Here is a 26,154-nt window from a genome sequence, read left to right on the forward strand (position 1 = left end):
CTGCAGAACATGCTGCTCCTCTGATCAACACGGATCTCCTTCCCCAGTCCATGGTGGCTCTTGTCAGTGTTCACTAGACTGCAGCTTCTTGTGTTGGTACTCATGAAGCTGACTTCATGCCATTTATCATCTCAGCACATTTGCTTGAGGAGAGCACCTGCCTCCTACAAACTGTCATGGATGATAAAGGCATGCTCCCCAAGTCCCCTGCTCCTCCACATCCTTGTCTATGTAGAGATACTGCTCTGTTCTATCTTGTGGGAGTGTGGTGCACTGTAGGCAGGGAGGACGTTGAAGAACAAGTATGGTTTTGGTAAGGGCAGCAGCTCCAAGTGGTGGGGGATGTAGGAGAGTGTGCTGGGGAGCCAAGTAGTTGTCAGCTGCCCTTGTAGTGGTGAGTAGTATCCTATGGAAGGGATGGTAGCTGCAAGCTTCCTCGGCATCAAGCTAGGAGCCTTTCAAGAGTAAAAATGAAGTCTTAGGTAAATCAATACTGACTTTTACTTAGATACAATTTTCAGTCATCCTTGTTTCCCTGCTCAGTAATTAAGAAAAAAAAAAAATAATAGAAGAATAGGCTCCCTAAAACCCAGTGAAGTGCTGTCACTCAGGGATCAAGGCAAAATATCCTTTGTTATAGCTATGGAAACACTACTGGGGTCTGTGTGCCAGCCTAGTCTGGTCCTAAAAATGGCAACGGTTGAGGGCAAAAAGCACAGATCAACCTAACAAGGCTGGACATTGTGAAGGGATACCAGCTAAAGAAACACAGCTTTGTGGTTGGAAATGTCCTGTTCCTTCCTGTTCAGGCATTGCCTGCTGTGGTAAAGATGTCTTGACTGAAAGTATGATTTACAGGGAATGTAAATCAATGTAAAAAATTTAGTAGTAAAATAGGGTAGGACCACCCTACGAGACAGACCTCACAGCGTATTTATGGAACAGGTTTAGGGATAATACTTATTGCTAAAAAAAATATATTCATTGTTGGGATTTATCTGGATCATGTCACCATTTTTTGTACTTTCTGATTCTCTCTCTCTCAGATAGTCCCATGTGACAAAATGACCTGATGAAGGATACCTGTCTCCTCTCTCTGGCTTTATATATAGCCACCAGTACTCACTGTAATATCTGACTTGGGAGCTGGAATGAAATCAACTTCTGTCAGATGCTGAAGGCCACCAAAGTTGCCAAATTTTTCATGTTTCCTCCACTTGGCTCGCTGGTTCTGGAACCAGATCTGGATACAGGCAAGAAAGGACATAGAAATGAGTAGCTGTTATAGAAGAAATTGCTCACATTCAACTAATTTTCTTATTCATTAAGTGAGGTTCAGAGAACCTTGACCTCTAGCTCAGCATCAATAGAGGCTGAACCTAAAGAAAAACATTGGGTTTGACACAGCACCTCTTGCACTTTGCATAGCATATGGAATCTCTGCATAATTGGAACAGCCACTTTTCTCTCACAGAATCACATCTTCTAAAAATAAATATTATAATATATAAATATATAAAGCAATAAAGACTGTGTTATCAGTAGAGATATAGTAGCAGGGTATTTACTTGTATAATAATACTTGTATGTAATTTACTTGTATAATAATACTAGCCTGTATTTGGCTTGTAATATTTTGGAATTCATTTAAGGATCCCAAGCAAAAGATTCAAGAAGATGCCACCTATTGAATCACTCAGCACTCTCAATATGTTATCTGCCATATCTTTTGCCCATGATGATGAGCAACCAGTTTTCTCAAGGCAGTTTCTTTCATCTGTCAGCTGCTTTGAACTGTCTGGCTTCTAGATGAGGCACAGAAGTATTAGTTGTGTAGCCACAGTAGTAGAAGATCTTGTTGCAATGCTGTGTAAGTCAAATTCCATTTCCATTGTTGGACCAGCTGGCTTAGTAACTTGTTGTTTGAATGTAAGCATTTCTTACTTGTCAAGCGCTTCAAGTGAACACAAGGTGTTAGGGATCAAAACCAGATGCTGTTGGTTGTAAATATATATGCATTTTAAATCCGATAATGAACAGCTCAATTATTCCAGCATCTCTTGCCCAGGAAGTAATGCGAATGCCAGAAGACCTGTGCTATATTGCTGATAGTTAGCACTATCTGAGGTTACTGAAAGGACAGCCTTGTTTATCTGGGTTTGCATGTGTTTGAGAACTGCTTAGTCTGTATGAACTGCTCCATTCCCTTTTGACCAGGCAGGAGTTATATGGTGAAACAGTACCATGAAATGAATTCCTCTTTATCACTGATAAATGATTGAGGGTACGGGGTGTACTGAAGCCAAAAATTCAACCTTTTAAGTGTTCTTTCCAAAGTCTGCACATTGGATAAAGCACTCACTTGAGGGATTTTTTATTATTATTTAATATTGGTACAGCTGTGTTTAGAACGCAAACCAACACCATTTTGCCCAACTGGCTCTCTAACACCCCTACCCCTAAAATTATTTCTCAGTGTGCACCTTGACTTTCCTTCATTGGGATTTAAACCTATTCCTCCAAGTTTCATCCACCACAGACATCAACCTACTGATACTACTCTTTCTCTGCTTACTATTAACCCTCAATTTTCCAGTGCTTCTGAACTGGCACAGAGACAAAGCACAGCATTCTCATGTGTGCTTGTGAAAATCGCGCTGGTGCTAAAGCCAGGGTCTGCTGCTTCCTTAATCTTGCCTGAGACTTCACAGAGGACTCATTTGTCCTCTCAGCAGTAGCATTAACTAGGAGCAGGATGAGGGAGGTTGATCAGCGGGATATTTGAGGAAACAAGGGCTAAAACAGAGTGCGGAGAGAGGGTGGTGTGCCCCATGTTGCAGGAATGACTTCCATCTGTTACTCTGTGCTCGTCCCCATATTACTCTCTTGCAGATCCATGACTAATGAGACAGAACACGTTGTACTAAAGAATCAACTTTTTCCTTATTTACTAGTCCCCTATCTTCTTACTATTTCATAACTCGATTATTAAAGATTTTACAGATTAGGTAGTACAAATTGACCTTTGTGTCAGTAAATGGTTTCTATGAGAGACCTCCTTTGAAATGTCCTCGTTCGCAATTGGACGCCTGCTGCACATTCAGCTTCTTGTGTACTACCACATGGCATCTTGATCTTAATCCAAGAGCATCGTAAGACCAAGGCAAGGTCCTTGCAGTCACATGCCCTCAATGTTATTAACTCTATCAATCAAATATATAATTTAATAAAAAAGAGATAAGTTTGATGACATTGTTTTCCATAAGCCAATGATGAAAAGCGTTAGATATATCACTCTTATTTTAATTCATCATTAACAGAGGCTCATATCAGCTTTAACATTGTTTTTCCAAAGTCAATGTTTGTCTCACAGGCCAATCATTATCTGGTCATTCTGTCTACACTTTTAAGCACTGACATAATATTAACTCTCTTCCAGGTCCCTGAAATATCTCCTGGGCTCCTGGACTGACTGGATATCAAACTGATGACCCAAGATATTTCTCAAGCAGCTTTTTAAGAGCTACTAGAAGCAAGTCACACAGATTCTGGATTTAAAAATGTCAGACTGCAGCCGCTATTCAACATTGCCCTGATGGAAAGTGTTCATAACCATCATGTGACACCACCACCTTATCTGACATATTTCCAAGGACAGAGATCTGCCAGTTCTGCATTATCCTTGACAGTCTACTGAGTACAAGATCAATATAATTGTTCACTTCCTCTTTAAAAAAAATTTTTTTTTGCTCTAAATGTATTTTTATTGAGTTTCTGATGATCCTTTACTTTTTTGACTACAGATTTGGCCTGTATCATTTTGCACTGCTTATTTATTTTTATAACTTCCTGTTTCTAATGTTTACCCATCTAGCCTCTTTCATAGAATCATAGAATCACAGAATCACAAGTTTGGAAAGGACCTACAAGATCATCTAGTCCAACCATCCTCCCATTACCACTGCTACCACAAGCCACTAACCCATATCTTGTAGCTCCTCATCCAGACGCCTCTTGAACACTGCCAGGGACGGTGACTCCACCACCTCCCTGGGCAGCCATTCCAGTGCCTGACATATCTGAGAGAAAAAGTTTTTTCCTTTTTAGAGGTCTAATCTAAACCTCCTCTGGTACAACTTGCGGCCATTTCCTCGGTTCCTGTTTTTTGCCTGGGAGAAGAGGTCAAACCCTTTTTCATCACAACCTCCCTTCAGGAAGTTGTAGAGTGCAGTGAGGTCTCCTCTGAGCCTCCTCTTCTCCAGACTAAATAATCCCAGTTCCCTAAATTGCTCCTCATAAAACTTGTGCTCCAGACCCCTCACCAGTTTTGTTGCCCTTCTCTGAACATGTTCCAGGGCCTCAATGTCTTTCTTGTAGTGAGGGGCCCAAAACTGAACACAATAGTTGAGGTGCAGCCTCACCAGAGCTGAGTGGGGGGATGATTACCTCCCTGCTCCTGCTGGCTGCACTATTTCTAATGCAGGCCAGGATGCTGTTGGCCCTCTTGGCCACCTTTTGTTTGTGTTGCAAATAGGCACAAATACAAGGTTGTTTTTCCATTTGTCCACTTAAATTGTTCTGCAAGAATCACAGATTTGTTTCTCGATTGGCTTCTCACATGGTTATGAAATGTTTCATATGGTTACTGCAGTGATTTCTCACTTTTTTTTTTTTTTTTTGTTAAATTCTCCAAGGTGATTTGATTTATAGCTTATTTTAGCCTTGTCAAAGCTATCATTTCAAAGCACAAAAAACATACGTGAATTTTATGCACTTTTTTGTTTATACATAACAAATACTATCAAAATTAAAATAATCTTGTACTTAAGTCACCGCTAGTTTTTAGTCCCGTGGCAAATTTTTATCAGTCAAGAAAGGGATAAATGCAGAACTTCCATGTCAGATCCCCTGTCTGCACAGGGAATTTGCTGGAATTCAGATGGGCTTTTTCTTCTTTCTTCTACATCTCGGGTTGATGTTTGCCATGATAATTCAGTTTATTTCCTTCTTTCTTTTTCTCCACTGACTATAAATTACTTTTCTTTTACATGGAAGACGGTTCTGTTCTTTCATGTGATTTGATTTTCAGGAACACTGACTAGTAGCCCAGCTCATGCTTCATGCCATTGGAAACATGCCATGTGTGCACAGGCATTTCTAGTGGGCACACTGCAGCTGTGCTGTTCCAATGTTCCCTGTCACCTAACTCTGAAGCAGTATCATCACAGTTAGTCCATAGTCCCAGGCATGTCACAGTCAATAAATTGTACTATGGTGAACTTTGATTGTTAGAGTGGGATATGTACATAGAAATACACTGATGACTTCAGAATTATGACAAGTAAAGAAACTGTAAAAATCATCGCAATCATTCTAAACAGAACACCAATTTCCAAAATCCAGCGATATGTATATTTCAGTGCAGCATATTTCACATACAGCAGTCATATGGGGTCAGTGTTGAGCTCTGTCATCAGGATGACATTACATCTGGGGGAAGCTAGATCAGTTTCCCTGCACTGAAATTATATCCAGGGCACTTATAGTCTGTGATATCAAATTACAAAACATTAAGAAAGCACTTCCATTTGGGCAGTTATTTTTGAAAACCTGTAGAAGAGGGACAATGTGAATTACAATGAATTACATTGCTTATAAAAGGTTGATAAATAATCAATATATTTTTTTCGTAAATGGTAGTTCTGTTGCTACAGAGTCCAACAGGTTGCTTATAACCATCTGTAACTCCTATTTGCTATGCATTTAATATACTCAGAGCACCTATTAACCCTTTGATTAATCCCATTTGGTTAATCCCAACTGGGTGACAAATGCTTTTTACCCTATTTGTAAAAGGAGAATAATGATACTGGCCTCTCATGTAAAGCAACAGAGAGATCACATTTTTCATTAGTGCTGTCACTCAGGCATGAAGTATTTAGAACATATCCTGAGTAAAGAATTGGTGCAATGAGTTTAGCCCTTTGGAGACAGAATGTACCTGAACTCTGGCTTCTGGTAGGTTAATCTTTGCTGCCAACTGATTGCGAATATGGACATCTGGGTAGTGAGTCACTTGGAAAATCTTCTCAAGTTCCTGAAGCTGCTCAGCTGTGAATGTTGTCCGGATTCTCCGTTTCCCTTTCCTCTCAACTGTGCAAAGAAGGAAAGGTATATTGAATTTCATAGGAAATGGCCACAGAACCACAACAAGATTCAGAGATACAGAAATTTCTGCAAATTGCTGTGCAGCTGGGATGGCATCTCCAACACCTTCTAGAGATGTACATACATTAGATGTTTGTCTCCTAACTCAACACTGAATGTGGACTCTAGCTTTCAAGAAGAAAATCAACAGTGTCCACATGCAGTGCTAATTCCTCTGATTCACTGCCTGTCAACAGCTGCAGAAATGCATATATTTTAAACATAAAACCTTATGCATTTTAACCACATTATCTCTGCAATGAACCTTTGATCTTTGTTGCTCATCTGTCACATGCATGCAGCATTTGTTGCTAATTTGTAATCCTTTATTAACTATTTGTGAGCAAATCCTTACCGTAAAGACAATGAATAAGTAGATCCTCCATTTTGTCTTGGCGTTGTTCTCACCATTTTTCTTTCAGCTTTTAAGTTTTTCATGCCCATCTTATTCTGGTGTTACTATGATTTCCCCAAGCTCTGAGGTGTAGCACCCTCAGAAGAGAGAATATTCAAGGTCATCTGCAGCAATTTGTTAAATAAAATAGAAGTCTCTATTTTCCTTGGACTTAAAATGAATTTCTCCCCACTTGGGAGGCCATAAATCTTGTTAGGCAGTGAGGGAATAATGAATGAATATGGAAATCTTTGACCATAGATAAACTGTGTCAGGCCTGGCCTGCTTCCTCTCCCTGCACCAAGGCCCTTGTTGTTCTCAGACTATTTCTCTAGGATATTTGTCTAAGTCTTTGCAAAGTTCCACTGCAAAGTCTGCACTATGCCTTGCTTCCTTATGCTCTTTCGCTCTGCTTGCATGAAGATGTTCATTCTTGCCTTAAAAGTTGTCTCTGAGTTACTGTGGATAGGGACTGACTGTGAGATTGAGTCAATCGGTTTTTAGATTACTGTAACCTTTGTAAGCAGAAAAGAACTGTTGGACCTAATGACAGTTACCTTACAACCAACATCTCCATCTTCCCTTCACCCCAGAGCACTAGTAACTTCTTTCCCATGTCACCTTGTCACCGGACATCCCCAGCAATTTCTTGCCCCATAACATTCTTTGCCGATGCCACACCAGTTCAAGCCACTTTACACTACAGCCAGTGTTGGAGTGATTCATGGTTGAAGAACAAGAACATTAGAATAGCCAGCTTCAGAAACCTGTCACATACTAGATCAAATCTGCTGAGAAATTACATATTTAAATGAGTTTTTAAACTGCTCCAGTGTGACCTCATAAATAGGCTTTCCCCTCAGCATTTCTACAGTATTTTAAAAATGCCCTCCCACACAAGGGTATTTTATTTAGATCATGAACTATGTATGCCACTTGGTGAAAGTTAGAATAAAGACTGGATTGGTCTTAAATGATGCTGAAGGATTGATGTCTTGCATGGAGAACAAAAGTAAGCTGTAAAACAACTGACATGCAGAACATGAAGTTCAGCCTCATCCTACATCTGGAATCCTCTCTGATGCACCAATGGAGAATGTTCCAGCTGACACTGAATAAACAGTGCAAAAAGCCATGCCCCAAGTGTTGAGAGTCATAGTTATTTTCTTCTTCTGACCTTGTAAAACTGCAGCTTGATAGAAGGATAAAAATTGAAATCTGATAGTGCCTATAATGAACTTGCTACTCAACAACCTGAAGTAATTGGCAATGACAGGATGTTGCTGAAGGGAACCCCCTTTTTGAATAATTGCTTTTGGCTATCCATGGTCTGATGACAACTACCAATGCATACAATGTAACTAGATGCTTGCATTTCTTACTGGAAACAGTTACCCACAGACAGTTAGCTAGCTCCCTCAACAAGAAACACAGTCTTTTCCTCTTCAGCATTAGCGTAAACTATTCCTCATTGGGGCTAAATCAGTGAAAAAGGTAACTAAACACCTCAGACAATATAAATCTAACTCTACCCCAACCAGAATATGACATTTTCCATTCTGTCATGGAAATTTCGTTGTGACTCTGTTGACACAGAATATAAAGAATACAAAATTTTGCCCATTGATTTGATAGGAAGATGCCTAGGATGCAATATTTGGGAACTCATAAGTAAATACGATCCATTGTGAGTATTTCCTCTTTTTAAAATGTTTCAGATACTTGGATAAGAAGAGCATTCATACAAGAATAACTGAGGAGAGTCATTTATCATAAACACTGTCAACACTCCCACATCTCAGAAACAACCTAATAGTGCTCATGTCCAACAGAGTTAAATCCATATCATTAGATTTTTCACTGGCCTATCAAAGTACTGCTCATTAGACAGCAGACCTAGCCTCAGCCCCAAGGGAAAAACGTCATTCAAATTGAATCTTGCTGACACCACCAGGGAAAAGATTTGAAAGGAGAAGTATTTTTTTGTGTATATGCTGAAGATTGCAGTGGGCATCCTCTTCTAGAAGCTCTGATTACAAAGTTGCATTAACTTGAACCTTCCCAAAAGGTGGCTGTGAGAAAAGGAGGATTTAGTGCCGTATGAATTAAAAAGGGCAATATAAACTATCAGTACTGAGAATATGAATTTCAAGACATTATGTCCTTGGGGATAAGATAATACTAAATTAATCCACAGTGTCTCTTGTGTGAAAGATTTTCACCTCACACCTCTCTGTGGGGATCATCTTCCATATATTGCTGGGAGATACAGCAGACAGGTAAGATTGAGTACCAAGGTGATATTTTGTCAAGTACGTTATGTTCTGTCATACAGTAATGAATCTCTCTGCTACATTTTTCTCTTTACAATATACAGTACTTATATTTCTATAGCACAGGGCAATTCACATAGTGGGTCTAGAAAACAAGAGATTTTTGCCCTGACTCTGTAATGGTCTTAGAAATTTGAGGCCTTCCTGCAATGTCCTCCATGTCTCACTGAAAACTGATCTGAGCTCCTGCCTTTTGCTAGAGTGAGGGATTGTTCTCCATACCTGGGCGAAGCTGCAGTCTACCTCCAACATGGGGGAGCAAGTGATCCAAGCTGAAATGTAACCACCTCCTTTTTCGTATGGTCCCAACTGCACATAAACTTATGGAATACTAGCAGAGTTCATGTCCTGCCAGGCTTTGTATGCCATGTCAGTCTATGTAACTTGTAGCAAACAGAAAGCCTTCAGGAGAATCAAACAAATGCAACTACTTCTCAGACAGAACTAGCAAAGAAAAAGACCCATGTGTTTTTAGTTCTTTTTTTTTTTTTTTTTAAAGTCTTCTTTCACTGAACTACAATATAATTTGATAACTACACAGAGAAACTTTCTACATTTCAAAATCTAAGATCTCAAATGAGAAAAAATTTCTTTTTTTAATTTTCTTTTCTGTTCTTTTTTTAAGTATTCCATCAGAATACAGCAAATAATTATTTAAACCCTTCTGTCTCATATGTTGACCAGTCTCTATGGAATCAGAATGGCTGAAGTGGCCCATGATAAGAATTAAGTGATTGTCAAAGGCCATCTGGATCTGATCCCATCACAGTGGGCACCATATAAACAGCAATCAGTAGTCCTTATCTGTAAACAGGTGAAATAAAAAATGAAGGCAAGATTTTAGTCCCCAGACCAGAGAGTATTACTTGAGATAGAAAAGAATGTTTTACATTATCAGACCTTGCCAGCTGTAGGATTCTCCATAGACAATATGTTTGTAACATTGTAGACAAAGATGGTGATGTGGATATCTGTCCTGGGCTATCAGCTTAAGAATTTCTGGGTGCTGGCAGTCCAGCTGGTGCAGAGTTTATTGGATTAATCAACCTAGGCTGACGCAGAAAATCATCTGTAACAAGCAAAACAATACTATTTCTACAGGGATGGGATATGGAAGACTCAGTAGTAAAGATCATGGATCTAGAAGGAGCTGCAAAGTCTGCCCTACAGAGAATATGAGAATAAGAAGACAAAGGATGTGCATAGGTGATGTGTATGTGAGAAGAAACTTTGTGCGAATTGAACATCTTACATTACCTGAAAGCCTGACAGATTGCCTTGAACCATTCAATATTTTAAATTGTGCTACAGAGGGGACAGGGAATGGATCTGCCAGGTTGTCCATCCTACTGACAGCTAAGATGTGTTCAGGTCTAGTCAGTACAGTTTAAAAGAGAATAGATTCATGAGTTTGGAGTGTCTCCAATCAGCATTTTTTTTTTTTTTTCTGCATGAAAATGACCCAGTAGCTTGGTGATAGGCAAAAGAAACACCCTGTCTCTCATCTTTTCCACATTTTTCCTTCTTGAAAAGGCATGTTGAACTGTTTTTCAGACAAGACTGTTATGTGAAGGAAAGATCTACACAGTGCTCAGAAGTGCCACTTCTACTGAAACCTGATTTTTCAAAGTTTGCTCTCATCAGATTAAACAAAATAAAATAACAGGAGGTCAAGTATTAGGACAGTAGAGACTGAAGGACAGGCTTTGATTTCAAGTGGAAATGAAATTAAATTGCTAACAATAGAGACTCCTGTGAACTAATCAGGGCTTTTGCCAATAGACAGTGCATATTTTTTTTATAAGTAATCAGTCATTCTATTTCTGATTAAAAAACAAAAAACAAAAACAAAAAAAGAACAAAAAAAATCCATGAAAAATATAAAAAAAACTGGGCTTGTATGTTAACATTTTCCCTTGCAAGATGAAACTTTCTATGACTGTAGTTTTGATACTTCTCTTTGCCTTGGGACCTTGGCTTAGAGATCCCATAGCAAACAACAGCATTCAGAATTACTATCTAATAAAGAATGTGGGTGGAAGATATAAGACTAGAAAGTGTTGGAAGTCTAACATTGGCTTTGCAAACATGGCTTTAGAGTCTCTGGGGAAATAAGACTTTGTCTGAGTTTCCTGAGCTATTTTCTATGTAAAATCTGGGATATTCAAGTGTGCTTTTATGCTCTGTGAAAGTCATTTACAGGTTAGCTGACTGCTGAAACCAAGCCTGAAAAAACCAGGCAGCTAGATATGTCAGCATTTGCAGATGCTTACAAATACAGCTGTCTATACATTGCCTTACTGTTGACATTGGAAGGGCCAGATGCTCCATGCTGATAAAACACTGTAGCTTCTTTAAATTCAGTAACATGCACGTTTGTCCTCTGCAGATCTGGCTTTATTACTAGGTCAGACTTAGAGAAAGTTGAAACACTGAGCTTTGTTGAAATACTGATTTTTCTTAAAGGCATGCTGTTAAAGGATAAGATCAATTGGTATAAACTGCAGCAAGGAAAATTTTGATTAGGTAACTGAAAAAATATTTTCACCATGAGGTAGTGTGATCTGGGGATATAATCCTGGAGGGGGTCTGAAGTTTCTATCCTTAGAGATATTCCAAACCTGACTTGACAAAGGCCTGTGCAATGTGACCTAAGCTGGTCCTGCTTAAAGTTGGGGTTGAACAACTTGGTTTCCACGGGTCATTGTGAAATTTGGTCATCAAATATCCACCCCTATCACTCCTTTCCTAAAAAGCAAGGCAATTTAAGGCTTTATACTGCTCATAGCTGAAGGAGTTTAATTTTCAATTGCCTGTTTACATCACTGTAGCTTAGCTTAGTATATAATGGCTTATTTTCACCACCAGCTGTAACACAGCTGCAAGGTATTAAGGGTATGAGCAATAAATACTGAAGATTAGCGCTTGTACCTAAGTTTGCTAAGTAAAAGCTGTGCATCTGTACCAGCACTATACTTTGACAAATCCATTCTGGACTGTGGTTTATAGCAGACAAATAGGCTACAGTTTATGTTGCTGTGCCTCACCTGCATACCTGAACCAGCTAAACAAATGTTACCTGGGAAAACCTCTGCAATGGTGCAGTTGCAACTCCCTTTTGCATTTAGCCTGTTAGCAGGCTAAGACTGTATCAAGCCTACTTGACCTCATTACTTGGGGCATTTGCTGGAGAGATAAGGAACAAAAATCCCAAAGAAGGGCTACCAGTCAGTGCCAACACACCTGTGTTTTGAAGTATGTAATCTAGGTAGGTGAAAACTGGTGGGATCAGTTTATCTCGCTGCAATCCTCTGTCATTTCTGGACAGACCTCCACATCACACCTTCCAGCTTCAAAGATTTTGTTGCTGCTTTACAAGACCAGAGAAAGCAGTTGCATATGCAAGCTGTGACTTCAGCTTCATATCCTCAGAAATATGTTTTTCTCTGTGTAACAAAAATGTCTGTATCACTTGTTTCTCAAAAAGAAACTCAGGAGCCTTGACAAAGAGCTTCATTATATCTTGTTGAGTTCTGTTTTTCCCCTTCAACCTCTTTGAAAGAAGAATGCTCTCTCTTCTTTTTAGTTTAATCAATTACAGATATTTGAGCATCCCAGCTTGTTCCTTCCAGTAACTTTTTTGAGCACCGTCCTCCTGTGGTGACATTCCATTCATGGTGGTCAAGCCAACAGCAAAGCAATTGTAACTCTAAAAAACAGTAACTACAGCATGCTGATGGCATCAGGACAAAAAAAACATGCTTGTCTGAGTATTGAGACGTGCCCATGGCAGTCCTTCTCCTAGCTGAAGAGGTGTTTCAAGGCTTTAAAAAAAGCTTGTGCTGTATTACATAGGTGGGAATGTGGCACTTTGGCTAATCTTTATTAAAGTGGTTTTGTAGCCACTTTAAAGATGGACTGGCACAGCCAGTGAGACTGATCCTAATTGTATGCATACACTGCGCTCTGGATAGAGCCTCCTGTCAGTGACATGTAGCATTTAGCACCCCGCTGCTGGCCACTGAGGCGTGGCAGAATTCGAGGTATAGCAGCAGGACTGGAGCATTTAAAAGCTTGACTTCCCCCTGTTCGGTCTGCAATTCCCTGACAAAGAGCTGTGCTCACTCTACTGCACGATGCAGTGCTTAATCACCTGACAGCAAGGCTGAAATGCAGAGAGGTGCAGGCTGTGGGCAGTGCAAACAGGAATGCTAAGAATGCTAGGCCAGCAGTGGCTGCAGGATTTTCTCAGTCTGATTTTCAGAGGAGTTGGCAAGGAGATAGAACAACAGACTCGTTAAAGCTGGAAAAGACCTCTAAGATCATCTAGTCCAACTGTCCACCTACCACCAATCCACCAATGCTGCTCTCAAATGACACACATCAAATCATGCACATGGACAGTTTGTTTTTGAGGATGCTACTCGCCATCAGCCTGAGTCCCTTCCAATTTTAACCCATCCCATCCACCAGCGAAGAGATGATGGTTAAGTTTGGCACAGTAATAAAGCAACGGTTCTCACTGTTGCATACAGGTTTCCCACTGTTCTCCCCATATTCTCTGGTCATGGACCTTTGTCAGAGCCCAGCTGTCCCATGGAGAAAAACAAGCTTATGGCAGCTTGCACCAACAGCCTGTTTTCTGCTTTATTTCTGCTCTTTGTGATTACTTGTATCTATGCAAACCTCGAGACATCAATCAGGCACACTTGTTTACAACCCTACCTCAGCGTCTGTGCTCCCTCCAAGAAAGAATATTTCCATCATTATTTTAGTACAGTGTTTGCTGTTTCTAATTTCAGCATCAAGCATTTGCTCATACAGTAGGTAAAAGGCTTGCCATCAATATTAAAGAACAGTAATTAAAGGCATCAGATCCTACAGGTGTAAAGAAAAGCTCTCAGACAATTTGGGAGAAGCCAATAAGTACTTGTAAGACCTTTGTAGTAAATTTATCAAGATGTGCCATTAACTTTACAAGTGGTCACGTTACATAGATTTGACTTGCAGGAACAAATTAACCTCTATCTCCTGTGTAATGTGCCCTTTGGATCTGAAATTCCCAGAAAAGAAGGAGCTGCTGGAAGAAAGCATTGAATACAAATGTTTGCCTTAACTGAAAAAACCAAAGCAAAACAAAACCCCCAAAAAACAATGCAAGTAGAGATTATGATAGTCTTCAGTGTTTCTCAATGCATATAAGAATTCCATCCCTTAGAGACACAGAACAGCAGGGACTATTCACACTGACAAACAGAAGCCTGGTAAGATAGCCAGTGGCAGCAAAATTATATATAGAGGCATTTATTTTTTTCTTCTGCTTTTCCTTTTCATTTCAAATTGCTTTCTTTAGTTGTTCAGGACAATGGGATGCTTCTGCCCTTTTTCTCAGTCCTGTTGGCATATTCTGGGCAGCAGATATTTATCTGGAATTGTGATTATACAGTGCTTCAGTGTCTTTGGGGAGTTTTATAAATGCATTAAGATAAGTCAGCATGTTGGGGAAAGGACTGTTCTGTGAGTGATAAACCATGCCATTTACAGAAGTACATGGATTTGACCATATCATCTGCAAATGAACAGAACAAATGAATTTATGGTTTCAGAGAAAACATAAACACCAAGCTAAAGATGCCTGCCACTGGCATAAATGCAGAAGGGACATGGCTCATGCTGGAATTTTTTCCCAGTAAGGTCAGGGATAATCCCCATATTTTCCATTGGCTTTATGATAATTGCCTCCAATATGCTTTGGGATCAAATATATTATCATTAAAATTAATCTGTAAAAGTAATAAAAATATCTTTGAGTTCTCAATCATCAATGGGCAGAGGGTTTCTGCTATAGAAATACTTGAATGACTTTTACTCACTGTGGCAGGATCCTCTACAGTGAAAAACAGTGATGTAAGCTGCACAAAATAACACAGTCTAGTTGTTCCATGCCCTGAACTCCCCAGTTCCTGCTGAAATTAGGAACCAGCTCCATTTGTGGAAGCCTAATCTACCTTTGCTTGAACTATTGCCCAGAGAAGAAGTCCCAGAAGACTGGGCACTTGCCAGCGTATTAAGGTGATGCTATTATCTGTCTCTGAGGCACTGACTGTTCCCTGGCTGGAGCACAGCATTGGAATCATTACCCATGCTTAACAACTTATGAAATAATTGCATTTCTGGGAACACTCACCCACCACATTTGGTTGTGAAAAGTTACAGGAGACACACAAACACAAATATATATAGCCAGACTCAGCCTGAGTGAAATGCACTGCAGAAGAATTGCCCGCAAGAACCTGAACCAAGATGGGACCCTGCAGCAGGAGCTATAGGTGAAATGTTAAGTCATAAGTGTCTCACACAGGGCAGAGAGGAGGAACTAAAAAGAAAATGGGTGCTCAGTATTTAACTTGGGTGTTGAAATGGTTTTGGTGCTATAATGCTGACTGATGGCTGCAAGAATTTGCTCTGCTTGTTCCTAAGTTCAACAGCAGTGATGGTGGCTGCAGATGGCAAAATTACAGCCATCTATAACCACAGCTCCAAAGTAAAGCCTCTCTCAGTCTGGTCTTTTCCTAAATTGGGTTGTGCCAGTGCTGGTTCTGAGATCTGGGTTTTCTGAAAAGGTTCTGCTGAGTTTTTCATGTAGTTTGCCACAGGTGAAAGCATTCAAGTGCTGAATGAAATCTTCCAAATTCAAATAGGGGCTCAGCAAAATTAAATGGCACTGCATGCATATCTCTAACATATGAGGGCTCTTCTTCTTCTTTTTTTTTTTTTTTTTTTTTGCTTACAACAGCCTCTGAGTTCAAAGTGCGAGAAGTACTTTGTGATAAGAGCATAAATCTATTGGGTTTAAATGACACTGTGTTTCTAACCCATTTAGTTGCAGAAGCCATCTTGTGGGAAAAGTAAGTTTTTAGGAACATTGCAATGTTACAGACTTGCTTGGAAATATACTCCAAATCCAAACTCACGGGTCACTGTTGGAGTGCTCCTGCTATCTCTAAGCATCTGCTCATGAATTGTATATTGTCATAGTCTCCTCCTCATCTTTTCCTCCTACCTGCAGAAGCACCAAAGAAAACCCATCTCTCCCTCCTCTGAAGTGATTTTATTGCACGCTTGATTCTGCTCCCTGACATCTGCACAAATGTGTCTGCTCAGTCAGAGCCATGTGTATTTTCTCACAAACTGTGTAGATATTTTATATAGATAGAGGGGCGAGAGACTTGTCCTCCATGTCAGCAGCCTCTCCTGCTGGTGAGGTTGATGTTGTTCTTCGACACCACCAAGATGTCTTAATGGGCTCTGTACTTGGCACTCACGAGGCCACACTTCAAGTGCAGTGTTCAGTTTTGGGCCCCTCACTTCAAGAAAGACATGGAGGCACTGGAGTGTGTCCAGAGAATAGCAATGGAGCTGTGAGGGGTCTGGAGCACAAGTCTGACGGGGAATGGCTGAGGGAACTGGGTTTGTTCAGTATAGAGGAGGCTCAGGGGAGACCTCATCGTTCACTACAAAGGCCTGAAAAGAGGCTGGGGTGAGGTGGGAGTTGGTCTCTTCTCCCAGGTAACAGTGATAGAACAAGAGGAAATGGACTCAGGCTGCTCCAGGTGAGGCTCTGGTTGGGTATTACAGAAAATTTCTTCTCCAAAAGAGTGGTGCTGCAGTGGCACAGGCTGCCCAGGGAGAAGGTGGAGTCATAATCCCTGGAGGTATTCCAGAGCTGTGTGGATGTGGCACTGAAGGACATGGATGGTAGGCATGGTGGGGATGGGTTGATGGTTGGACTAGGTGATATTAAAGATCTTTTCCACCCTTAATGATTCTATGATTCTATGAGTGCTTTCAGATTCTGTGTAACCAGCCTATAGCTACTGTGCCAAAAGCACACCTGGAACACATAGTCAATAGACATGGTAAGAGAAGTTTGTGTGCTATTAGCTGTAGCTGTAAGGACTGCTGCTGCGGATGATGCAAGCCTACCTCTCCTGGAGGCACTGCTGCTGACCACAGCTAGAAAAGGAGACTCCAGCTGTAGCAGAGGCTGGAGAAAAGGAGCTGCCAGCTCTTTTCCATCAGCAGAGAGTGGAGGATGGAGACTGGAACTTATGATGCTGGAAAGGATTTTAAACCCAGGCCTACAACTCTCTGTTAAGAATGACACAGTGTGTGAACAGGATTCGAAACATCATTGTTTGTGCACTGTGGGGAAAATGCCAATCCGGTGCTTCTGGTTCCTCCCTCTCCTTCAGCCAGTTTCTATCAAAGACTCAGCAACTGCGGGAACCAGTAGCCTAGAAAATGGCACATCATTAAAGCTCTGCTTGGTTTCAAAACCCCACTGCCTCCACGGAACAGAGGGATTTTGTTTAAAATGCCTTTAAAATACAAGTTGTCATTGAAAGGGTCAGCTCAACCCAGCTCGGTTTTATACAGGTAATTACATGCTTTATTCCCACTTTGCTTATCAGGTGGGTACCGACCACTGTGCCAGTCAGTGAAGCTAAATGCTGATCTGGGACACTGCCTACCTTCTCTGCCACCCTGGGAAAGTGCCTTCCCTATGGCTGGGGACTCCCTCCTGCTCAAAGTACTCTCCTTTTCAACACTCATAGGCAGCTCTGTATGCCCAAGACGCACTTCCCTGACCCCTCCTTGAGGATGCAACACGGGATTTTGCCTTCATGTCATTGACTGTCTGCAACTTACAAGAAGAAAGTCAGCTAAAATATTCACCTATCTTACAGCGCTTCTCTCTGCATTAAGACAGACTGTCTCGTAGAGAAAGAGGAGGTGACAGCAGTTTCTCACAAGACAAACCAAGTGGGAAAGAAAGATCTTGCTACTGCTACTAAGAGGCTGTTTTCTGAAGTGTAGTATTATTGTCCACATTAACCTTTCCAGAAACTCAACAAACTTAAAGTAGCACTTGTCACATCCTACATGCCCGAGCTATTGCACATGGCTTGTTTGCTTGTGTGTGTGCTGCTGACCTGTTCACCATCTGTGCTATGGGTCCAGGGTGTGTGCAGTGCATCAGGCTGATTCGGCATGTTCGGCAGCCTTGCTTGTCATGTTGTGCAATATCCACTTCCTGCTAACTCTGTAGATTGCCACTCAAAGTAGGAGAGCAATAAACCCCCAAAGGAGTTCCTATCATTAAAACTGATAGGATTGACAAACCTGAGCTACAGCTTAGCTCAGAGGGTAAGCCTCTAAGTTTTTGTTAGTTAGACTGAAGAGTCACACACAGAATCACAGAGAATCATAGGGGTTGAAAGGGACCTCTAGAGATCAAGTCCAACTCCCTGCTAAAGCAGGTTTCCTACAGTAGGTCACATAGGAAAATATCCAGTCAGGTCTTGAATATCCCCAGAGAAGAAGATTCCACAAAATGCCTGGGCAGCCTGTTCCAGTGCTCTGTCACCCTCAAAGTAAGTATGTTCTTGCCTGTATGGAACTTGTTGTGTTCCAGTGCACTCATTGACACTTGTTCACTGCATACCACTGATATGAGTCTGGCCCCATCAACTTGACTCCCACATATTAGATATTTATAAACAGTGATTATATCCCTCCTCAGTCTTCTCTTCCAAGACCAAACAGTCCCAGAGCTTTCCTCATAAGGGAGGTGCTCCAGACCCCCATCATCTTGATGACTCTCCACTGGGCTCTCTCTAGATGTTCCCTGTCTTTCTTGAACTAAGGAGCCCAGAACTGGACACAGCACTCCAGATGTGGCCTCAGCAGGGCAGAGTAGAGGGGGAGGATCACCTCCCTTGAACACTGGCCATGCTCTTTGTAATGCACCTTAATATACCACTGGCCTTCTAGGACACAAAGATACAACGCTGGCTTGTGGCCTATCTGTTACCCACCAACAAACCCAGGTCCTTCTCCTTAGATGTTTTTTCTATCAGGTCAACCCCTAAATTGTACTGATGAATCACACCTGTGACTCAGGCAGGAGCTTAGAGTAGAAATATTTGTGATGTCTGTTGTTATGTATTGACATGTGAGATAACAGCTATCATTCTGAGTACTTTAGGAAAAAGTTTTGGTCTGGAGACACTCACCATGAAGAGGATGGTCCACTGGGAAATCACACAGTTGGTCTTCCTCTTCCTCATGTTTTCTTTTGCCTTCCAGGTGTTCATGTCCTGTGTCCTCACCCAGGAAGGAAGCTGGGCTCTCAGTAGCTCTCCTGCAGTGAGCTGCCTGCACTTTCTTTGCTCTGGCCATGGGGGTAGCACACACGGCAGGGAGAAGCATTTTATCTGAAGGGAAGTCATTCTCTAATTGACTCCTGCTGCTGAAATCTGTGAAGGACACAGTACAACAAAGCTTTGAGAAAGCAAACATAATTAGGTGCACTTCCCTGTATGGGTGAAAGAAAGAAACATGGGTCTGGTCTAAATACCTTACCATTCCAACTAGATCATACCTAAAATGAACTTACTCTATGTTTTACATCATTGTTAGGATCGGGTTGACAGGGGCGTGATTCTGGTAAATTCATCCCCTAGAATCTAATCTTTTCCCTGATTTCTTCCACCTTAACACTTTGGATGATCCCTGCGAAAGATCTTCAAAATATGAGTGTAACAATAAGGAGACACAGCCAAATGATCAAGAAAGATCATTCTCTATGCCAGGAACCAAGTCACCAGCTGCCTTATCTGAAGAACGCAGGAATGCAGTAAATGTGGAGCTGCTCTAGAAATCTGTCAGCAAGGTTGCCGTAGAATTTTCTGGATGCCAAATGCTTTTAAATCTCGGATTGTTTCTTTAATACCTGTAGGTATATCTACTGTATAGGAAGATGGGCCATATAGCAGGCTACAGGCCAGTGTCTTTCATGGTTTAGGACCTTTTGTCCTTTTCTGTACCTCTAACCAGCTTGCTGCTCAGATTTAGGTACCACCTCATTCTAATGGTAGCCTTTGCCCAGGCTGAGTCAACATTTCCCATCTACCTTTGTGACATGACACTGGTGCATAGTGCATTACAAACATTCAGTAGAAGTTAAGGCTGATCTCAAGGCTCAGGCTTGACTCTCTGGAGACAAGATAATTGAGTTTCTGCTATTTTAATGGGCAAACCTAGATTTTGATCTTATTTTCCCCCTTGTCTGGACTTCTTTGTTTGTAAGGGCAGAGTAAGAGGCTATGCATAAACTCAGTAAACTTTGTGAAATTTAGATTCCATGGTTAACTCTGGACCAAAGGTAACGTTCTGCACAGATCTGTCAGTTATTAACACCAAAGAACATTAAAATATTAGCATAATAGTGGATTGAGCAGTCACTCACATCTAGGCTCTGGGAGTTGTAGCACACTGAGTCATTCCAATTTCCCCTCTCATATTCAAACAGCAGTAGGTGCAGGCCCAAATAGGTTGTTCTGGCAGAAACTCAGCTTTTTATACCTGTTTCATTTCTGGTTCAGGATATAGCTCTGGCAAATCATCTAACTTGTAGAGTTGTCAAAGCTTTATTTTCTGAACAAATAGCAAGGTCTTTTTCTAACCAGCCTTGAAGCAATGATAATTATGACATCTGGAGATGAAGTGACCAATTCTGCCCTCAGTAAAAACCTACACAAGAGGAATTGTACAGAGGGATGGCACTGACATGAAGAAAATACAGTCACAGGAGCTCTGGAAATTAGCCAAGACTTATTTTCAGTGATGAATGATTATTTAGATATTATCTTTTCGAACTATCTCAGATCTCCAGGGAAATTCCAGGGAAGCACAACTGCGTACATCCAGCCATGCTGACCTTAAAAATGTGGTATGAGGTCCATGTCTGTTTTTGAGGCATATCGTGCAAAATGCGACTCCTTTAAGTCATTTAGGATCAAATCACTTTGAGTTTTCTGGGTAGAAATCAGATGGAGTTTTGAGCGACATTCATGGGATAAGGGAGAAGAATAGATCTGGAAATGGACACTGGTATAGGTCTGGGATTAGGTAATTTGCTCAAAAAACTTTGATGATGTCAGTGTTAGTGTATATTCTTAGATTTCTATTTCAATCCTCCATCACTAAATTAAGGACTAGTTGCACTCTGTTGCCAGATGGGATGCTGTGAAGATGAAAATGTTACAAAACTGACAGCACTTTCATCCTACAGTAATGAAGAATCCAAGGTCCCTGAGCAAGGTGCTTTCAGAGACAGCCATTAAGCCTTCCTAAGAATGACACTGGCATTTTCCAAATAACAATTCTTTTTTTTCCCAAGTCTTTATCTTCCGTACACAACTTTTCCTGCTCAGAGTATTCCCCAGTGATAGTCACATACCCTAGTGATGGACGTAACTTACATATGAAGACATACAGAACAATTATAGATAGACAAGGAGAAACCAAGGAGGGAATGGGAGACTGTCCTAAGCAGATGTATCTGCATGAAATGGTAGAAAGGAGTGGGAATATCTGTTTTTTTTGAGATCAGAAAAGCAAATTATAGTGGTATAAACCTCATGGAGAGGCTGGAAAAATGAAGGGAACTTTCTGGAGCAGAAGACTGAAAGTGGATGACAACGAGTTTCAGGCACAGATCTGAGAGTTAAGAGTCCCAGAATCTAGTCCTACTCTTCCTATTGCAACTTTCTGTGGTACTTCCTCAACTGAACAAGCAAGGGCTCTAGCAAGTGGTAGCTCTTAAGGTCAGCCAGTATTTTTCAATGCGTATTCATTGGCTTTGACTCATGGCCCAAAACGACCTTTTTGGTTTGACTTTCAACTGTGTAGGAAAGGATGGAAAATTTCAGGCAAGCACATAAGATTTGTTTTTGGAAGCAGGAGGTTATTTCCAATGCTATAAGTCCTATCTAAGCCTCTTTGTGTAATTGCTAGACAGAAACTGATCTGTTGAAGATCTCAAGCATTTTAGGGTCCTACTAAGGTGGTGAATAGGGACCAATCGTCACTGAGAACTGCGAGCAGCTTTTTTTGTGTGCTGCTTTTCTCTTGCTTCTATATCTTTTTTTAGGTAGATGAGTTTTTCTTGTGAAAGGTGGGGTGAACTGTTGATATTGGCCAGATGGTATCTATTCAGTTATATGCCTTCATCTTCTGTTTGCTCTTTCGCAACAAACCTGGGTGGAGTGTTGCTATGGGTGAAGTAAATATTCACCATATTGACACTTCTGTGTGAAGCGGCAGTTGAATTCATATTAATTTGCATATCCTTAACACAACAGGGCATAATGCTGACAAAATAACATAATTACCGTATCTATTACTGCTTTTACTATTAATTTCCCAGGTGTAGTGTACTTATCCCAAACTCTCCTTGCCTTGACAAAAGACCTCCTGTTGGTGGAACGTCACTGACAGAAAGACAGTAAGGGGGAGTAATGAACAATTATTTCAGATGTACTTTCAAGCACATTAAAATCAAGTTCCCAGGGATTTCAGAAGAGGGGCCAATTCATTTAACAGATGAGTGACTCGTTTAGCAGACCGGCCCTTTTTCTAAAACACACCTGTTAGTCCACCCTGATTAAAATGAAAGATTTGACATTAGGAAGGAGACCGGTGCTTGCTGTTTATTTGTGTCCCTTGCAAAGGCCATGGTTACTCTTCCCAGGCAGTGTGAAAAAAATTAGAGGGGAGAAACAGGCTGAATACTAAAACGTCTTCTTGTTCACCATTCCTTTTTTTATGAGTCTCTCAAAAATTCAAAACCTTTAGTAGACTTCAGGTCAACAACGGCAGTTCCGGGATATCTTGTAGTCATGTCTGTGTAGTAATCACACAAATGCCTAATACTGCAAACAGGCTTGTTGGAAGACTACATCCCTTTTTCCAAATCACACTGAAGATACCTTTACAAAAATCTGTGAACTTTAGGAATCAATCACAGAAATCTTCTTAGATGTGATCAGCTGAGTTGCTGTCACTGTACATTGCATTCTTTTTATCATATAACAACTTAAGTTAGAACTAACTTCTTACGTCTAGTCCTGTGCCCTGAGTTGCCTTGGAAAAGGACTCCAGGGTAAGCTATGGCTATGTCCCTCACTTCTGACATTCTGAATCTTCTGGTTCCACCATCTTCTCAATGCTTGAAGCCTAGATTTAGAATTTAGGACCAATGTGACCTTGGTCTCCAGACTGCCTGCATCAGCAGACTGGCTGGACAATTGTTTCTAGCCTGGGTATCTACTTCATGGGAGATATGGGTATGTGTCTGAGCCATTTCTGACTCTTATAAATCATAGCTTGGCTCAGATACATAACATATGGGAGGTGGGAAATCTACAGTAAGATATGACTCAGCCCTGACCTTAGTACTTCCTTCTTTGCTGCTGAGCTGTTCTGAGAGAGCAGCAGGATTTGTATCCTATCATGGAATTTCCAACAAGTTCCCTACCTCATGTCATTTCCCTGATCTTGGCCAAATTATATATGGCTAAATATTTACATAATTTGTTTAGTGCCATTGTTAAACGGCATGAAGTTGGATGGCTTTGATGAAGCACAGCAATTACCCCAAGATGTACAGCATACGGTGTTACAGTTTTGAAATAAATCCTAACTGCAAAAATTGGCAATTCTTCTGGGAAAGTAAAGAGTAATAAGCTTAGGTATCTCTTTGGTGTTAGTAAGAAATCAACAGTGAAAATCTTCATTTTCATTCTATTTTTTAAGTTCTTTGATCAATTGTAAAAACAGCGTAGAACGAAATTTTGGAATTTCTGTACAGCTTTCCTATGTTTTCTCAGTTTTAGAGACAGGCAGGTGAATATTCATGCATACATGCCTCTTTCATTAGTTAACATTTTACATTGCCTTGAGTAAATTAATTCAGCCTTACTTTCTAGCAGAAAATAGAAGGGTCACTGTATTCTCTTGATAAGCTAGACCCTGGCTGGATGATGATGTGAAGTCAAAGGCAAAGCCATGCTGTTATGCCTGCATCACTTTCAAAGTGGAAAAGTGACTGTACTCTCAGGTGGAGCAGTTTGGGATCAGACTCTACTGCCTGTACAGTAATGCAATTCCCAGAACCTGCCATGTTCTGCATACAGTTTTGTCAGTTCTTGAGCTTGGAGTGGCTCACTTAGCTGAGATGCACTGCAAAACACGGCTGGTCATCTTCAGCTCACTGATCATGAAGCAGACTTAGTATAATAGATCCTGTCTACAATATTCTTTTTTTGTTTCCAGAGAGGAGTCTCTTGTTGTTTAAATGCAGTTTTATCATTCACGCTATGAACAGCATGCCCGTTTTCCGTGATGTTGTTTGTCTCACTTTGGATTCAACAGCACAAAGTGATGGCCATGGGCCTTTTGGAAAGGGCTTTCAACTCACAAAATCCCACTCCCACAATGCCCACAGCAGCATTTTCCCCAGCTAGGCAACCTGGCTCCTGCTCTCCTTTGTCATGTTGGTCCTTTTATGCTTGCACCAACATAGCTATGCCCTTGTCCACTCCTGCAAATTAGAAATCTCTGTGTTTCAGGACCATATTTAAAATACAGACTGGATCTGGTGCTCACTTTTCTGTAGCTCCCTTCCTGATTTAGATCTTGTTTTCTTTCCCATCCAGATCAGAATTCCACTTGGACATAAAAAAAGCTGAAACTATGTGAATAAGCAATGGTTACTTGAACCATCAGGTCTTTAGAAAAAGACTTTCTTACTACTAGTTCACCCAGTGTTCAGGGAAATGGGGTAGTGATCCATGAGGAATTTCTTTGTGTTACAAAAATAAAGCTGTATCATTAAGCTTTGTTGAAAGCAGTTAAGCAAAAAGTGAATGAAAATCCTCCATCAAAACTCCTGATGATTTTTTCAGTTAAGTGAAGATGCCTGCACATAAAAAAACACCCCTGTCTCGTGGAAAGTGTAGACTAAAAAAGAATAATAAATACTAAATCCAGAAAGTGCTGGTCATTGATCTTTGTTAAGGAAAAAAAGAAGACAGTTTCAGAAGAGGTAAAAGTTCACTCATGGCCGAATTAACTTAACTGAGGAAACTGAAGTCAAAAAGGCAAATGCACTGCTGCTTTTCTATGGTCGAAGTCATGCTAGTTATCTACTGGTTGGTTTTATTTAATACATGAAAAGGCCTAGCATCTTGACAATAAGCAAAAATGATTAAACGCAGATGATTTTTCTTTTCTTGTTCCAGTGATTGAGTTCTAAAACTCCTTAGCTACCAATACCCTTACCCATTTCTCCTGCCTGAGGATGAGTGATCAGATTTATCAGAAAATGATACCAATATGAGATTTGACTATCACTTCAGACCACAGTCAGCTTTTCATATAAATGAAGCTCAATCATCTTCATTAAGTTGCAGCAGTTTTAGGGCAGCTTCCCGAGTTTCAATCTGCCTTTCCTTGTGACAAAAAAAAAGCAATTTTTTTTTTTAAATTAATATTAGAAACATTGCTTTTAAAGGGAAATGTACAGGATGTTCTATTTGTTTTCAATAAGGTCACCTCACTATTACTGAAAAGAGCTACCTGCAATGACTGTTCAAGCTGCATACCCATTTCTCCACTGATACTGGGTCGTACAAAATCCCTTCAAAGACTGACAGCAGAGCCCAGTCTGCTGTGAGGTTAGAAGGAAATTAATTTTTAAAGATAATTCCTGTAATGTAATGAATGATTTGTGCCTGACTATGGAAATCCCAAATTCCTGAAGAATTTAAGAATAAAAATTCTATCTAATCCAAATCAGGTAGTTTTAGGGGTTAAACAAAACGAAACAAAAGATTATTTTTCATTATGTGAACTTGTACTTACCAAAGGCCCATGGTGATTCTGCTTTTAGAGCTGGAGATCTCCCAGCATAGTTATTCCTGCTCCTGGTTTCATTGCTGGTGGTGCTGGCAGAAGGTTTCTTTAAGATCTCCTCAATGGAAAAGGACAGGCTGGGCTTCCTCTGGCTGGCACATTCACAGGGGTCCATCATCTTCCTACCAGAGCAGCCCCAGAGTAGAGAGTCTTCACCTGCTTGCCCTGCTCTTGATGAACCCCAAGAAACATGCAGCTGGGAAGGTGTGCACCTCTCCCTTCTCGTGCCTAGCCAACCTGCAGGAGCGTAGGAAGGAGAAACAGAGGCAACCCCGAAGTGAGCACGCGTGCCTGCTCCTCTCTTCTGGCCAGCTTGGGATCTAGAGCTGTGCCAGCATGCCTGGGGAAGCCAGCATCAGAAGCTGGAGGTGAAAAGTCTCACCAACCCCACCCACT

At 40.8% G+C, this 26,154-nt stretch overlaps 1 protein-coding gene across 1 annotated transcript; it reads right to left on the reverse strand.

Annotated features, from left to right (window-relative positions):
* Positions 1–227: 227 nt before the first annotated feature.
* ISX (intestine specific homeobox) lies at positions 228–25,876 on the reverse strand. Its single transcript, XM_042889942.1, has 5 exons — positions 25,708–25,876; positions 19,014–19,256; positions 6,002–6,153; positions 1,127–1,243; positions 228–455 (listed from the first exon to the last, which is right to left on the reverse strand). Exons 1-5 carry the CDS (start codon positions 25,874–25,876, stop codon positions 228–230), a joined length of 909 nt encoding a protein of 302 aa, XP_042745876.1.
* Positions 25,877–26,154: the final 278 nt, after the last annotated feature.

The sequence above is a fragment of the Lagopus leucura genome, unplaced genomic scaffold (genome assembly GCF_019238085.1).
Source record: "Lagopus leucura isolate 7727_CA_CO unplaced genomic scaffold, USGS_WTPT01 Super-Scaffold_100159, whole genome shotgun sequence".
NCBI classification, from domain to species: domain Eukaryota; kingdom Metazoa; phylum Chordata; class Aves; order Galliformes; family Phasianidae; genus Lagopus; species Lagopus leucura.

Bases quoted from the DNA above. Each gene is read 5' to 3' on its own strand.
- ISX (XM_042889942.1), bottom strand. From the start codon at position 25,876: ATGATGGACCCCTGTGAATGTGCCAGCCAGAGGAAGCCCAGCCTGTCC. The intron at 6,154-19,013 runs GTGAGTGTCTCC...TTCTTTGCACAG, and splicing joins AGTGGACCATCCTCTTCATG to TTGAGAGGAAAGGGAAACGG. The intron at 1,244-6,001 runs GTACATTCTGTC...GCCTGTATCCAG, and splicing joins TACCAGAAGCCAGAGTTCAG to ATCTGGTTCCAGAACCAGCG.